We start from the raw sequence: 17,943 nt of genomic DNA, 5'->3' as shown, positions 1-17,943 counted from the left end.
CCTTTGTGTGTTTGTTTCCTGAGTGAGTTTGAGACTTAGTGTTTGTTGCTTTTCAAGTGTACTGCTACCTGTTCTCAGTAAAGTATTTTTTATCCTTAAACCACTGATTCCTTGCCTGGTCTCTTCTCTGCACCTGGGTCCAACCTTACCACGTCACACATAGTGCTCCCTTTTCTTTATTCTCCCGGATAGTCAACAGTTGATGTATCCTGGGGTAAGGAATGTTTTTTTTTTGGAGTCAATGTTGATTTGTTTGAAACTGACATCCTTGTTTCACACAGCTCTGCTTCGTCTTTTTTGGGGGGCTCTGGTTGAAGGCCCCTGGACATTTTGTAATGAGAAGGTTATTAAGAGTCTGACTCCGAGAAGCCATTTGTCTTGCTCTTGCCTCCAGCTTTAGACTCGCTCATTGATGATTAGCATATTTTTTTTGTCTCCCTAACCCCCTTAACAATGTTTTTGCTCTGAAATAGTGTCATGCATTGATAATTTTGACAATGCTGTCTCTTGTTCTCTTTTCTAGTTGTAGATGTGTTAGTGCTGGGTTGGAGCAAAAGCTTGCACACCCAATAGCTTTCCAGGACCAGAGTTGGAGACCCGCAGCCATAAGTTGTGCTGCATCTCAAATGCCCCCCCACACACACATCCTGAAAATACAATATTCAGTTTCATCATTGGGATGTGATACAAATCTAGGCAATGGTGTGCTTTGGGACCTTGATGACGCCTCCAAGCGGTCAGGTAGACTGTTTGGAGTGTAAGACTAGATAAAAAAACAATAAAGCAAATGATGCCCCTCCACTACTTCTAAAACCAAAGTTGTGCCCCTGAAATATGGAATAGTGCCATTTGGGGTGGAGCAATGGAAAAGTTCATAGGACCCCAAACTTGAACCCTGCTTAATCTCTTGCAGAAAATGTATTATGTGAAACTGCAGCCAGCACACAAATCAACTTCCAGCTTAGTGTAATATAACTTCTTTATTGTAAAGGGTTTAAATACTGTTTCCCATGCTTGTTCAACGAACCATAAATAATTCATGAACATGCACCTGTGGAACGTTCATTAAGACATTAACAGCTTACAGATGGTAGGCAATTAAGGTCATGTAGGACACTAAAGAGGCCTTTCTACTGACTCAAAACAACAAAAGAAAGATGCCCAGAGTCCCTGCTCATCTGCATGAACGTGCCTTAGGCATGCTGCAATGATGCAAGAGGACTGCAGATGTGGCCAGGGCAATAAATTGCAATGTCCGCACTGTGAGACGCCTAAGACAGCGCTACAGGGAGACAGGATGGGCAGCTGATCGTCCTCACAGTGGCGGACCAAGTGGAACAACACGTACACAGGATCGATACATATGGACATCACACCTGTGGGACAGGTACAGGATGGCAACAACAACTTCCCGAGTTACACCAGGAATGCACAATCCCTCTATCAGTGCGCAGACTGTTCGCAATAGGCTGAGACAGGCTGGACTGAGGGCTTGTAGGCCTGTTGTAAGACAGGTCTTCACCAGACATCACCGGCAACAACGTCGCCTATGGGCACAAACCCACCATCGCTGGACCAGACAGGACTGGCAAAAAGTGCTCTTCACTGACGAGTCGCGGTCTTGTCTCACCAGGGGTGACGGTCAGATTCGTGATTATCGTCGAAGGAATGAGCATTACACCGAGGCCTGTACTCTGGAGCGAGATTTGGAGTTGGAGGGTCCGTCATGGTCTGGGGTGGTGTGTCACAGCATCATCGGACTGAGCTTGTTGTCATTGCAGGCAATCGCAACGCTGTGCGTTACAAGGAAGACATCCTCCTCCCTCATGTGGTACCCTTCCTGCAGGCTCATCCTGACATGACCCTCCAGCATGACAATGCTACCAGGCATACTACTCATTCTGTGCGAGATTTCCTGCAAGACAGGAATGTCATTGTTCTGCCATGGCCAGTGAAGAGCCCGGATCTCAATCCCATTTAGCAAGTCTGGGACCTGTTGGATCGGAGGGTGAGTGCTAGGGCCATCCCATTCAGTTAATGGCTGAGTTGTTGAATCTTGTTATGTTCATACAAATGTTTACACATGTTAAGTTTGCTGAAAATTTTGAGTTTACATACACACATGCTAAGTCCCTGACCTGGACTCCATCCTAGCTGGAGGGGTGCTTTCATCTTATCTATGAACATATGCAGGGCTCTAACTCCTCTTGCTCCACACTGAGATAGGGAGCAGGCTGTTGGCCAGCCGACCAGCTTAGTAGAGTCTGCCACTAGCACAGTCAGTGTAGTCAACTCAGCTATCCCCATTAGACCGAGTCCGTGCCTCGATCTAGGTTGGGCAAAACTAAACATGGCTGTGTTCGCCTTAGCAATCTCACTGGAATAAAGTCCTCCATCCCTGTCATTATTGAAAGATTGTGATCTCTAACATCTCAAAATAGGGCTACTTAATGTTAGATCCCTCACTTTCTAGGCAGTTATAGTCAATTAAGTCATCGCTGTTCATAATCTTGATGTGATTGGCCTGACTGAAACATGGCTTAAGCCTGATTAATTGATAAATAAATCCTCATTAAATAGTTCACTTTTTTTCTTTGTATTATCTTTTACCAGATCTAATGTGTTATATTATCCTATATTCCTTTCACATTTCCACAAACTTCAAAGTGTTTCCTTTCAAATGGTAGCAAGAATATGCATATCCTTGCTACAGGCAGTTAGACTGAGGTATGTCATTTTAGGCAAAAATTGAAGAAGAAAAAGGGGGGCCGATCTTGGCGCACCGATCCCTTTAGCCGGATAATTTTCGTCAACATCCGCTGAATTGCAGAGCGCCAAATTCAAATTCGTTTCTCTCAAATTTTGAGAGCAGCAACTCACTGCCTTCCTGAAGACAATGTATACATCTTGTGACCGTAGCGTACATGTAGGTATGTACGGCAATGTATACAAAACGCTTCAGTCAGGATTTAGACCCCATCATAGCGCTGAGACTGCACTTGTGAAGGTGGCAAATTACCTTTTAATGGCGTCAGACCAAGGCTCTGCATCTGTCCTTTGTGCTCCTAGACCTTAGTGCTGCTTTTGACACCATCGATCACCACATTGTTTTGGAGAGATTGGAAACCTAAACTGGTCTACATGGACAAGTTGTGGTCTGGTTTAGATCTTATCTGTTGAAAATATATCAGATTGTCTCTGTGGATGGTTTGTCCTTTGACAAATCAACTGTGAGTTTCAGTGTTCCTCAAGGTTCCGTTTTAGGACCATTATTGTTTTCACTATATATTTTCACTCTTGGTGATGTCATTCAGGAAACATAATGTTAACTTTCACTGCTATGCAGACGATACACAGCTGTACATTTCGATGCAACATGGTGAAGCCCCAAAATTGCCCTCCCTGAAGCCTGTTTCAGACATAAGGAAGTGGATGGCGGCAAATGTTTTGCTTTTAAACTCGGACATAACAGAGATGCTAGTTCTAGGTCCCAAGAAACAAAGATCTTCTGTTGGATCTGACAATTAAATATTGATGGTTGTACAGTCGTCCCAAATAAAACTGTGAAGGACCTCGGCGTTACTCTGGACCCTGAAATCTCTTTTGACGAACATATCAAGACTGTTTCAAGGACAGCTGTTTTCAATCGTAGAAACATTGCAAAATCAGGAACTTTCTGTCCAAAAATGGTGCAGAAAAGTTCATCCATGCTTTTGTCACTTCTAGATTAGACTACTGCAATGCTCTACTATCCGGCTACCCGGATAAAGCACTAAATAAACTTCAGTTAGTGCTAAACACGACTGCTAAAATCTTGACTCCAAACAATTGGATCACATTAGTCCAGTGCTAGCCTCTCTACACTGGCTTCCTGTTAAGGCTAGGGCTGATTTCAAGGTTTTACTGCAAACCTACAAAGCATTATATGAGCTTGCTCCAACCGATCTCTCCGATTTGGTCCTGGGGTACATACCTACACGTATGCTACAGTCACAAGACGCAGGCCTTCTTACTCTCTCTAGAATTTCTAAGCAAACAGCTGGAGGCAGGGTTTTCTGCTATAGAGCTCCATTTTTATGGAATGGTCTGCCTATCCATGTGAGAGACACAGACTCGGTCTCAACCTTTAAGTCTTCATTGAAGACTAATTTCTTCAGTAGGTCCTATGATTGAGTGTAGTCTGGCCCAGGGGTGTGAAGGTCAATGGAAAGGCACCGGAGCGACGAACTGCCCTTGCTGTCTCTGCCTGGCCGGTTCCCCTCTCTCCACTGGGATTCTCTGCCTCTAACCCTATTACGGTGGCTGAGTCACTGGCTTACTGGTGCTCTTCCATGCTGTCCCCAGGAGGGGTGTGTCACTTGAGTGGGTTGAGTCACTGACGTGATCTTCCTGTACAGGTTGACGCCCCTCTCGGGTTTGTGTCGTGGGAGAGATCTTTGGGGGCTATACTCAGCCTTGTCTCAGGGTAGTAAGTCAGTGGTTTGAAGATATCCCTCGAGTGGTGTGGGGGCTGTTCCTTGGCAAAGTGGGTGGGGTTGTATCCTGTCTGGTTGGCCCTGTCCAGGGATATTGTCGGACGGGGCCATAGAGTCTCCCGACCCCTCCTGTCTCAGCCTCCAGTATTTATGCTGCAATAGTTTGTCGGGGGACGAGGGTCAGTCTGTTATATCTGGAGTATTTCTCCTGTCTTACCCTGTGTCCTGTGTGAATTTAAGTATGCTCCCTCTAATTCTCTCTCCCTCCGCTCCCAGAGGATCTGAGCCCTGGGACCATGCCTCAAGACTACCTGGCCAGATGACTCCTTTCTGTTCCCAGTCCACCTGCTCGTGCTGCTGTTCCAGTTTCAACTGTTCTGCCTGTGGCTATGGAACACTGACCGGTTCACCGGACATGCTACCATGTCCCAGACCTGCTGTCTCGAACTTTGAACGCTCGGCTATGAAAAGCCAACTGACATTCACTCCTCAGGCGCTGAGCTGTTGCATCCTCTACAACCACTGTGATTATTATTATTTGACCCTGCTGGTTTTCTATGAATGTTTGAACATCTTGGCCATGTACTGTTATTAAAGGGCTCCCGAGTGGCGCAGTGGTCTAAGGCACTGCATCTCAGTGCTAGAGGCATCACTGCAGGCACCCTGGTTTGAATCCAGGCTGTATCACAACCGGCCATGATTGGGAGTCCCATAGGGCATCGCGCACAATTGGCCCAGCGTCGTCCGGTTTTGGCCGGTATAGGCCTTCATTGTAAATAAGAATTTGTTCTTAACTGACTATTCTAGTTAATTAAAGATACATTATTTTAATCTCCACCCAGCACAGCCAGAAGAGGACTGGCCACCCCTCGGAGCCTGCTTCCTCTAGGTTTCTTCCTAGGTTCCTACCTTTTCTAGGGAGTATCCCCTAGCCACCATGCTTCTACATCTGCATTGTTTGCTGTTTGGGTTTTAGGCTGGGTTCCTCTGTAGACCTTTCTGACATCGGCTGATGTGAAAAGGGCTTTATAAATACATTTAATTTATACACTCCAGAAAACTACTGCAGTGCAGGTGTGTCATACTGACCGAAGCAATGCATTCTGGGATGTTGGGGGCATAAGCGGATCTTAACTTCATAGCTTCCATAAAAGTAGGTTCAGTGACACGCACACTGAGAAAGAGGCATCCACGCTCACCGCAGTTACTCTCCCACAGACAGTGAGAATACGTCTGACAGGCGAAATTCACCCAGGCCTCATCCCAAATAGCATTTTATTCCCTAAAGCACTACTTTTGTCCCGAGCCATATGGGCCTGGTGAAAAGTAGTGCACCGTTTAGGGAATAGGGTGCCATTTGGGATGCACCTCTTGGTTGTTTCAGAGCATCAATTCTGCTCAGCTGCTGATCACTGACTCCCTGAGCAGACTGACTGATCTACAAATCACTTTTGCCTCCTAAATAACTACTGTAATTCGTAAATCAGTCATATCTAGATTGATGCTCTCAAACATAGCCAACTAGTCAGGGTCACAGTTTGCAAGTGCAGGGGCAGCACTTCTAACTAAAAGTTACACATTGCCATGAGAGGAAAATGATGATGAAACGCTTTTAACCTAAAAACATATTTTCTTTACTTGAGCGAGAGCTGCGCCTCCCCAAACATTTCAGCTGGACCTCCATTCGGTTTTGAGTCTTACCCTACATACTTAGGTTCGAGTATGCCTTTAAACCACCATCACAAACAGTACAGGCAAATAGTTACTCTCTTTGAGGAACAACAAAAGAACAGAGACGAGCGCGACGGAACTCGCCAAAATAGGATCAACAGAACACCTCGCTCTGAGGCAATACAACGATAACAGCAGCCGCTGTTGCAACACTCCGCTGCTTCTGATTCCACCGGCCAGCTTGACTGAACACACTTCAAACACACAGGACAACTCCCCACAGTACAAGAAGAGAGACGGCGTCTCGAACACAGCTCAGACATAATAGGCTACTAACTAAACAGCAGGTGTTGAATGTCAGAGGTTTGAGACTGTGAAAGAAGAGCGTCTCCAACGCAGCTCAGACGCAAGGCGTTTCAAAGACAGAAATGAGAAACTAGAAGAGAAAAGAGACTTGAACGCAACTCAGACAGAATCCTACTTACTCACATGGAGTGGGTGTCGTAAACAAACAATTTGATTTGTGACTGTAAAATAAGAGAGTGCATCGAACGTAACAGAGATACTAAACTGCACGTCAAAGACAGCAAAATATGAGAAACTCTCAAATAATAGAGTGCCTAAAATAAGATTTGTGACTGTAACACGAGAGAGTTCTGACATAATAAACAACAGATACTGCATGTCAAAGATTTAAAAAATAATAATTTTTAAACAGATTATAGATCAAATAAAAAATCGGGGAAAATGAGAGAAAAACAATCTCTTGGCTCCAGAACTCTATTGCGCCATCAAACATCAAAATAGAGGCAGATAAGACAGCCAGCTTCGGCTCAAAAGAGCAGGAACAAATCAATGAACAGCAAAAAGTGGAGAAAAAAATGAGGAAAGGGAGAGAAAACCAATCACGAAAAGCAGCTCGCTCTGTCTGTCATGGGTCTGCTTACAGCCTCCCTGCTCCGCTTCTTTATCTGAATCGAGCCTTGACTGGAAGAAGTTGGCTTCACAGCTCAATAATCTCAATGGAGAAGTTGGAGGAGTAGCATGAGTTTCAGGGAGTCGTGAATGAGACTATATGTAGTTAGCGATAGACCTCTTTGTCCCATTGACTAACCTCTTCTCTTCATCTTTCGGGGTTTAGATTGAGCTCCTACTTCCTACATATTTCCCTACATCGCAAAAGGGATGGGGGAGGAATGTATATGAGATGAGCCATGAATGAGAATGAGGATATGTGTCGTCATTTTTACAAACCTATTTTCCTCTCAACTAACACCATCTCTCCATCCTTTAGGCCCGCTGACTTCCGAGATACAGTCACAGATATTGTGTGATTCCATAAACTCAATCTCTCATATGTGGATTGGTGATGCATTAAACATATCTATATCGCTCCAATGCACCTCTCTCTCTCTCAACATCTCTCTATCAACCTCTCCCCCTCTCTCTCTCTCTCTCTCTCTCTCTCTCTCTCTCTCTCTCTCTCTCTACCTCTGAATGCTTGGCTATGAAAAACCAACTGATATTTACTCCTGAGGTACTGACCTGTTGCACCCTCTACAACCACTGATTATTATTTGACCCTGCTGGTCATATATGAACCTTTTGAACATCTTGAAGAACAATCTGGCCTTAATGGCCATGTACTGGCCACCCCTCAGAGCCTGGTTCCTCTCTAGGTTTCTTCCTATGTTCCTGTCTTTCCTAGCCAACGTGCTCCTACATCTGCACTGCTTGCTGTTTGGTGTTTTAGGCTGGGTTTTTGTATAATCACTTTGTGACATCTGCTGATGTAAAAAAGGACTTTATAAATACATTTGATTGATTATACATTTCTTATGCTTTGTACCGTTGTTCCAATCTCATCTTGGATTTATACATTTGACCCCTGAACATGGGAATTCCCAACATACTTTACATTCAAGTCCCACCCGTCCTCACCACAGTTTACAAACAAGTGCAGGGGGAACCCCAGAGCCCTATACTACGAATCCGAGGGGTATACTACGACGCAGTGATTATACAAAAAAGCTAGCCTTCTTCAGTTAGCTTCACATTCCAGCTCAGGCTTCATCCGTACCACGACGGTGGGTATTGCTCATCTGCCTTGCTGCCAGCAGGCTTGTAACTGCACGTGGGATAGTCGAACGCCAAACTCTTCATTGAGACGATGCTGAAACAGACGATGCTGGCTATGGTGTGTGAAATAGGCTTTTAGACGTGCTGTCTTTATTTGATTACTTATCGTGAATGAGGTCTTTGGTGTGGTTTTGGTGTGTGTGTGTGTGTGTGTCCCCTTATCAATAAAATAATTGTATTAAGTCCTCCAAAGGTTTTATTGTGGGCGAAGTTTTAAATGCACTCTGTCATTATTGAATGTGTAACGTGTTAGGTGTTTTAACATGACTCTTTTAACACATCCCAAAAAAAACAACATTTAATTCAAATATTCAATCAGTCATCTATCTCAAATGAAGGGGATGATGAAGCTACCTTAGCGAGAGGGAGGGAATCTGATTTGGTTGGTTCTCAACTCGCAGCAGTGACACTTTATAAAATCCTGAGTAGATATACCACTCTGTTTCAATCAAAAGTTACAAATTATGCACTTTAGAGCACCATCTTATCAAAATCAACACTACAAGCAAATAGACAAAAGGCAGTTTTTTTGATGAAACCATGTAGGAGTGGAAACTGAATCTGATGACTGTTGGGGATTTTCGTATTCAGGTGTGAAGTGTACCAATAATGATTATCTGTTTACACCGAGGATGCGTCCCAAATGACATCCCTACTCCCTAGAGTGCGCTACCTTTGACAAGGACCCATAGGAAATATAGTGCCACTTGGGACTCGGGCTCAGCCTGAATGCTCTGTCAAGACATGATGCCGACAGTATGTGTACAGTGCAGGTTGTCATATGAATAACAACGATCCTGCTAGCTTACATAATGCCAGCACAGTGATTCCCAATGTGCTCCTAGGAAACCTTACCACGACTGCACATTTTAATCAAAGGCTTGACGAGTGGCTGATTAGTTGAATCAGGTGTGCTATTTTCCCAAACTGGAAGAGAAAATATGCAGTCCAGTGGTTATTGTAGGACCAGATTGGGAAACATTGACGAGTGACGGTTTAGACTCTAGAGAGTAATAGCAGTTGATTATTTATTTATGTTACATGTCTTTATTTATGCCAGTCAGTCTCCCTATCCATTTGTATGCTGCATAAATAAGCTTTCAAAGTGTCATGACTCATGCACTATAACAAGGTTGTGGTAGAGACTGTCAGTGGGATATATGTGGTCGTTACAACAGATATAACCAGCATCAGTGTGCTAGCTTAGCATATAGCGCTGCCTCTGACTGGGTTTGAACCAGGGTCCTCTACCTCATCAACACACCTGACAACATAGACACCAGTTGAGCTATAGAAAAGGATCCAATTCAATAGCAACACTGGCGAGATTTCAAGCCAGCTCCCCCTCAGCAGGAAAGAGTGAACTCGACAATCATTTGTGCCAGGTGTGATATCCCTCCTAAATAGCTCGGGCTAATGTTCCTATCGAGGCCAGCAGGCTAGTTTAAAAAAAAAAATAATAATGTTTTATTGGTATGTAACTGTTATGAAAGTTTTATTGTCAATTTTTTTTTGTATTTACATGACATTGCAACAAAATTTCCCCATGGGGACAATAAAGTCAGCAAGTAAGTAAGCTTACGGCCTTTCCCTTCATCTAATAATGAGCCTTATAACAAACAAACAAACAAAATTATGGGGTAGATCAGCTTTATTATTAAAGATAGATTTTCAGCTTCCATCAATGTAATTGCATGCATCATTTCCAATCCCCTATATATATATATATATATATATATATATATATACACAGTATTTAGTCAGCCATCAATTGTGCAAGTTCTCCCACTTAAAAAGATGAGAGAGGCCTGTAATTGTCATCATAGGTACACTTCAACAATGACAGACAAAATGAGAAATTAAAATCCAGAAAATCACATTGTAGGATTTGTAATGAATTTATTTGGTGGAAAATAAGTATTTGGTCACCTACAAACAAGCAAGATTTCTGGCTCTCACAGACCTGTAACTTCGTCTTTAAGAGGCTCCTCTGTCCTCCACCGTTACCTGTATTAATGGCACCTGTTTGAACTTGTTACCAGTATAAAAGACACCTGTCCACAACCTCAAACAGTCACACTCCAAACTCCACTATGGCCAAGACCAAAGAGATGTCAAAGGACACCAGAAACAAAATTGTAGACCTGCACCAGGCTGGGAAGACTGAATCTGCAATAGGTAAGCAGCTTGGTTTGAAGAAATCAACTGTGGGAGCAATTATTAGGAAATGGAAGACATACAAGACCACTGATAATATCCCTCGATCTGGGGCTCCACGCAAGATCTCACCCCGTGGGGTCAAAATGATCACAAGAACGGTGAGCAAAAATCCCAGAACCACACGGGGGGACCTAGTGAATGACCTGCAGAGAGCTGGGACCAAAGTAACAAAGCCTACCATCAGTAACACACTACGCTGCCAGTGACTCAAATCCTGCAGTGCCAGACGTGTCCCCCTGCTTAAGCCAGTAAATGTCCAGGCCCGTCTGAAGTTTGCTAGAGAGCATTTGGATGATCCAGAAGAAGATTGGGAGAATGTCATATGTTCAGATGAAACCAAAATAGAACTTTTTGGTAAAAACTCAACTCGTCGTGTTTGGAGGACAAAGAATGCTGAGTTGCATCCAAAGAACACCATACCTACTGTTAAGCATTGGGGTAGAAACATCATGCTTTGGGGCTGTTTTTCTGCAAAGGGACCAGGACGACTGATCCGTGTAAAGGAAAGAATGGGGCCATGTATCGTGAGATTTTGAGTGAAAACCTCCTTCCATCACCAAGGGCATTGAAGATGAAACGTGGCTGGGTCTTTCAGCATACAATGATCCCAAACACACCGCCCGGGCAACGAAGGAGTGGCTTCGTAAGAAGCATTTCAAGGTCCTGGAGTGGCCTAGCCAGTCTCCAGATCTCAACCCCATAGAAAATCTTTGGAGGGAGTTGAAAGTCTGTGTTGCCCAGCAACAGCCCCAAAACATCACTGCTCTAGAGGAGATCTGCATGGAGGAATGGGCCAAAATACCAGCAACAGTGTGTGAAAACCTTATGAAGACTTACAGAAAACGTTTGACCTCTGTCATTGCCAACAAAGGGTATATAACAAAGTATTGAGATAAACTTTTGTTATTGACCAAATACTTATTTTCCACCATAATTTGCAAATAAATTAATAAAAATTCCTACGATGTGATTCTCTGGATTTGATTTTCTTCATTTTGTCTGTTAATGTACCTATGATGAAAATTACAGGCCTCCCTCATCTTTTTAAGTGGGAGAACTTGCACAATTGGTGGCTAACTAAATACTTTTTTGCCCCACTGTATATACTATATATAACATTCTATTGGTTGCAAGAATTTTGTTTAATAATTGAAATACTAAAAGTTTTGAATCTGCCATCGTTTTATGGAAACTATTTTTGCAATCTATATGGCAAGGCTGTACATTTTTGGTCCTTAAATGAAACTGGTATACTTTTTTTAGTTATTACAATTTTCTTTAATCAATTTTTTGTCTTTAATGCAGGGCCGACATAACAAGTTCCTTACTTTCTCCCTCTTCCACTTCCTTTTTTGCAGCAACGCTAGAGAGCCTTTGTTGCTGCCCTATATGTGCCAGCCGGCACAACAGGGAGGACTGCTGACTGGCATCTAGCAACAGAACACCACAGGACCTACTAATGTATAACAACAAGTAATGTGAAATGACAAGGGACAACCACAACAACCTCTCCTCCATTCGTTCCTCCATTCGTTCCATCCATCAACTCATCTTCATTCCGTCCTTTGTGTGTGTGTGTGTGTGTGTGTGTGTGTGTGTGTGTGTGTGTGTGTGTGTGTGTGTGTGTGTGTGTGTGTGCGCGCAGGTCAAGACTTACATCTTGACGAAGGGGTCAGAGTATCCATTGGAGTCCATAGCAGCGAGGTGGGCACAGCGTACGATGCCAACCAGTAGACAGCTCTTTTCTGGACTGTAGCACAGCGACACCAGGATACGACCACGCTGGGGGAGGGGGACATACAGTTAGCCATGACACCACTACAAATTTGAACTAAACTGTATTGATAGTTCCCTTAATGTATGTCAATGGACTGACTGTTCATGAATTAAGACCAACACATGTAAAACAGGCAGTAAAAACATACTACAAATAGGGTAACTTAAAATTCATGGAACAAAAAAGTTACAAAATGAATGAAAATAATAAGATGAATTGCATGTTGGGAAATCAGTGACAGGACTGTCACTAACAGTGGGATTAGTACTACTACTATCATAGTGGCACCATTACTACTGTAATAGTAGTAGCACAACTAATGTTACTACTCCTGCTACGGCCAATACTATATCTATATGACAATCTCTACTATTTATGACAATGATGGTAATCTTCTTACCTCTTCCTCAGCCACAGGTGTTCCTTGCTCCACGGTTTCTTTGTTGATGTCTTTGTTCTGTGTGAGAAGGGAGATTGAATTCAATACACAGTTTATAAATCATTGGAGTCCATTGGCGAACTGACGCATACACACGCACATGTGCCCCACTCACTCACACACTCACACACTCACTCACACACTCACTCACTCACTCACTCACTCACTCACTCACTCACTCACTCACTCACTCACTCACTCACTCACTCACTCACTCACTCACTCACACACTCACTCACTCACACACTCACACACTCACTCACTCACACACCCACTCACTCACACACTCACTCACACACTCACACACTCACTCACACACTCACTCACTCACTCACTCACTCACTCACTCACTCATTCACTCACTCACTCACTCACTCACTCACACACTCACTCACACACTCACACACTCACTCACTCACACACCCACTCACTCACACACTCACTCACTCACTCACTCACTCACACGCACACGCACACACACACAGACAAAAACACACATGCATACGCACACACTCTCTCTTTCTCTCTCTCGCATGCACACACACACACACACTACATACCTGTGTGATTCTCTCCAGACCCATTTTGAATCTTTTGCTCTCGCCTTTGCTCAGTTTCTTCAAGGCGACACGGACCTCTCCGATAAACTCGTTACGACCGAGCCTGTCCATGTCGCACACACACAGCCTACACACAGACAGGAATCAGACAGGCAGACAGACAGACAGGCAGACAGGCAGACAGGCAGGCAGGCAGGCAGACAGACAGACAGACAGACAGACAGACAGACAGACAGACAGACAGGCAGACAGGCAGACAGACAGACAGACAGACAGGAATCAGACAGACAGACAGACAGACAGACAGACAGACAGACAGACAGACAGGCAGACAGACAGGCAGACAGGCAGGCAGACAGACAGACAGACAGTGAGCAATAGAAACATATCCTCTCAAGATCTAGCAGTGGGGACTCTAAGCTGCAGATAGAAACCCCACTGATCTACAAGTAACTGCCAAAATAATGGAAGTACCTGAGTAAATGAGGGATGCAACGGATATTAAAATCAGGTGCTTCTCTAACAAGAGAGTCCTCATCTATATGATTCATAGCTGTCTACTTACCACCACAGACCAATGTTGGCACCAAGACCGCACTCAACCAACTCTATAAGGCCATAAGCAAACCACAAAACGCTCATCCAGAAGCGGCGCTCCGAGTGACCACCTTTACTCCACACACAGAGATGCATACAAAGCTCTCCCCCACCCTCCATTTGGCAAATCCGACCATAATTCTATCCTCCTGATTGCTGCTTACATGCAAAAACTAAAGAAGGAATTACCAGTGACTCGCTCAATACGGAAGTGGTCAGATGACGCGGATGCTACGCTACAGGACTGTTTTGCTAGCATAGACTGGAATATGTTCCGGGATACAACAAATGGTATTGAGGAGTATACCACCTCAGTCATCGGCTTCATCAATAAGTGCATCGACGACATCGTCCCCACAGTGACCTTACGTACAAATCCCAACCAGAAGCCATTGATTACAGGCAACATCCACATCGAGCTAAAGACTAAAGCTGTCGGTTTCAAGGAGCGGAACACTAATAATATAATACTATTATAAGAAATCCTGACATGCCCTCAGACGAACCATCAAACAAACAAAGCGTCAATATAGGATTAAGATTGAATCCTACTACACCGGCTCTGATGCTCATCGGATGTGGCAGGGCTTGAAGACTATTACGGACTACAAAGGGAAACCCAGATGCAAGCTGCACAGTGCACCGAGCCTACCAGACGAGCTAAATACCTCCTATGCTCGCTTTGAGGCAAGCAACACTGAAGCTTGCACGAGAGCACCAGCTGTTCTGGAGGACTGTGATAACGCACTCGGTAGCCGATGTGCGCAAGACCTTTAACAGGTCAACATTCACAAAGCCATGGGGCCAGACGGATTACCAGGACATGTACTCAAAGCATGCGCAGACCAAATGGCAAGTGTATTCACTGACATTTTCAACCGAGTATTACCCACATGTTTCAAGCAGACCACCATTTACATTTACATTTAAGTCATTTAGCAGACGCTCTTATCCAGAGCGACTTACAAATTGGTGAATTCACCTTCTGACATCCAGTGGAACAGCCACTTTACAATAGTGCATCTAAATCATTTAAGGGGGGGGGGTGAGAAGGATTACTTTATCCTATCCTAGGTATTCCTTGAAGAGGTGGGGTTTCAGGTGTCTCCGGAAGGTGGTGATTGACTCCGCTGTCCTGGCGTCGTGAGGGAGTTTGTTCCACCATTGGGGGCCAGAGCAGCGAACAGTTTAACAGTCCCTGTGCCCAAGGAAGCGAAGGTAACCTGCCTAAATGATTACCGTGCCGTAGCACTCACATCTGTAGCCATGAAGTGCTTTGAAAGGCTGGTCATGGCTCACATCAAAAGCATCCTCCCAAACGCCCTAGACCCACTCCAATTCGAATACTGCCCCAACAGATCCACAGATGATGCAATTTCTGTCGCACTTCCCACTGCCCTTTCCCACCTGGACAAAAGGAACACCTATTTGAGAATGCTGTTCATTAACTACAGCTCAGCGTTCAACACCACAGTGCCCACTAAGCTCATCACTAAGCTAAGGACCCTGGGACTAAACACCTCCCTCTGCAACTGGATCCTGGACTTCCTGACGGGCCGCCCCCAGGTGGTTGCTGTTACTCGCTGTTTATCTATATGCCCCCGCACATTGACTGGGTACTGGTACCCCCTGTATATAGCATCATTATTGTTATTTTATTGTGTTGTTGTATTCGGCAGCATATGACAAATAAAGTTTGATTTGAAGTAATTAAGAAATTAACATCCCGTCATGCTTAGGCTCATGTATAAAAATGGTGGGCAGGCCATTATTTTGGCTACCATGGCTATGCTCCCATAGGATGACAATTCCCCATCCACAGGGCAGGAGTGGCCATTGAATGGTTTGATGAGCATGAAAATGATATAAACCATATACCATTGTCATTTGACCAAATCGCAGCCCAAATGATTACATTTATTGTGGAAGAATGGTGTTGCATTCCTCCTGTAGAGTTCCAGACACTTTTAGAATCTTTGGCAAGGTGTATTGAAGCTGTTCTGGCTCGTGGTGGCCCTATTAAGACAAATTATGTTGGTGTATCAGTACTTTTGGCAGTTACCTGTTGCTATACTCTATGCTGTACATGTCTGTCTGTCTGTCTGTCTGTCTGTCTGTCTGTCTGTCTGTCTGTCTGTCTGTCTGTCTGTCTGTCTGTCTGTCCGTCTGTCTGTCTGCCTGTCTGTCTGTGCATGCTGTGCTGTACATGTGATTCTGTCTGCCTCTGTACATCTGTCTGTCTGCTTTATCTGTCTGTCTGCCTGTCTGTCCTCAATGACAGCAGACCAATGGAGGCTCCTCAGAGGAAGAAGGGGAGGACCATCCTCTTCAGTGAATTCAATACAAATAACAATTGTAAAATATTGAAAAGTTATCCTTTTTAGATAATACTATACTAAATATATTCACGTCAACAAATAATTTATTAGACACACTGTTTTGCAATGACATCTCTACAGTAGCCTCAACAGCACTCTGTAGGGTAACACCATGGTGTAGCTGGAGGACAGCTAACTTCCTTCCTCCTCTTGGTATATTGACTTCATTACAAAACCTGGGAGACTCTTGGTTCTCACCCCCTTTCATAGACTGACACAGCAATTATGACAACTTCCAGAGGACATCCGTCAACCTGTCAGAGCTCTCGGAGCATTAATTGACATGTTGTCCACCCAATCAAAGGATCAGAGAATGAATCTAGTACTGAAAGCATAAGCTACAGCTAGCTAGCACTGTAGTCCATAAAATGTGGTGAGTGAACAAAGCAATTTCTTCAAAAATGAAGGAGAAGCAAGGGTAAGAGAGAGATTTCAAATTTGTTTTTTCACTTTAGGTTTCACTTAGCTAGTGAATGCAGCTAGCTAGTTTGGCCTACTCAAAACACCAAGCTCAAACACAGGGATGCCATGTTAGATAGCTGGCTATGACTATCCAACACAACATTGGAACTCTTCCATATCAAGGTAAAAGCTTTTGGTTTTACTCATTTATTTCCACCGGGGCCCACTGGTATAACTGCTCTACTGCTTAGTGACTGTAACGTTACTGCATAATTGTAGGGGTTTTACTAACGCAGTTCTATTAGCTATGCTGACTAGGATGTTACTTTAGTTAATATGGTGACAATGATGTGTGGTTAGGATATGGTTTGGCTTGGCTTGTTTTTTTTTTTTTTTGTCTGGTCACATACTGTTGATGTGTTGTGCATAGAAGTTCACAAACAAATGGAAAAGGTGAGAGGAGGAAATCGCATAGATGAGAGAAGGAATACAACGTGGCTGCTATGAAAGTGAACTGTGTTTACACGTGATCAGGGGTGTATTGAATGTGTTGCTGTCTGTCCATGTGTCACTGTCTGTCACCTCAACTTCACCTCAACTTAATTTTCTCTCGACCTGTATGCATCTACGTTGTAAACGTTCATTCATAGGCTAGGTTGTAACAACCTCATGATGGGTATAGGAAAAATTTGAGTATCACGTAGCAGTCTAAACCTATTGCTGTTACATTGAACTGGGTGAATGGAATATGAATGACAGCCATCCAAAAATGCTGTAATAGAAATAAGGCCATGCTAATGAAAAGAAAATTGTCCTCCCTCATCATAAACAGCACTGACCGCCACTGCAGCAGACAGACAGATAGACATGTCTCTGTGTGTTGCGGAACAGCTCTGATCGGGACCTTAGTTTTGAAGTGAGGAGTAGAATAAGCCGACATTAAGCAAATCTTGTGTTGAAGAAATATGGTCTGCAAAAAAAACACTATTTGAGAGTACATGTGTGCCTCTATAATGCACTTGAGATGTTTTATTAAGAACTGAGAATGGCCTTGAGTTTTTCTCATGTAACTATGACAACTGCGGCATGCTAGTCATTTCACAAGGCTGGTCGTGTTTACTCTTTCAACCACTACTACTCTGCTCTCAGATGTTCTCTCACCTTCCTGCATATCCCTCTGGGCTGTCGCCTGGGTAATTGCGCTCTCTCTCTCTCCTCTCTCTCTGTATTTTCCCCCCCTGTGACAGTGGTTCCTGTTGGTTCCAGCGTGTTAGTCATACCTGCC

At 44.0% G+C, this 17,943-nt stretch overlaps 1 protein-coding gene across 2 annotated transcripts in view; it reads right to left on the bottom strand.

Moving 5' to 3' along the window:
- LOC135506740 (double C2-like domain-containing protein beta) overlaps positions 1–17,943 on the bottom strand; it is a 52,417-nt gene that overhangs the window by 12,053 nt on the left and 22,421 nt on the right. Inside the window, exons 6-9 of one of the 2 annotated variants that reach the window (XM_064926089.1) lie at positions 13,282–13,408; positions 12,683–12,739; positions 12,163–12,287; positions 11,728–11,935 (exon numbers count right to left, since the gene is read on the bottom strand). In XM_064926089.1, the coding sequence (XP_064782161.1) occupies positions 11,869–11,935; positions 12,163–12,287; positions 12,683–12,739; positions 13,282–13,408 (376 nt within the window). In that variant the 3' untranslated portion in view covers positions 11,728–11,868. Of the gene's footprint in view, positions 1–11,727; positions 11,936–12,162; positions 12,288–12,682; positions 12,740–13,281; positions 13,409–17,943 lie in introns of those variants that run through there. The other variant, XM_064926088.1, reaches the window with a different exon arrangement.

The sequence above is a fragment of the Oncorhynchus masou genome, chromosome 20 (genome assembly GCF_036934945.1).
Source record: "Oncorhynchus masou masou isolate Uvic2021 chromosome 20, UVic_Omas_1.1, whole genome shotgun sequence".
Lineage (NCBI taxonomy): Eukaryota > Metazoa > Chordata > Actinopteri > Salmoniformes > Salmonidae > Oncorhynchus > Oncorhynchus masou.
The sequence above is the reverse complement of the archived record's forward strand: the minus strand, read 5'-3'. Positions and strand labels throughout refer to the sequence as shown.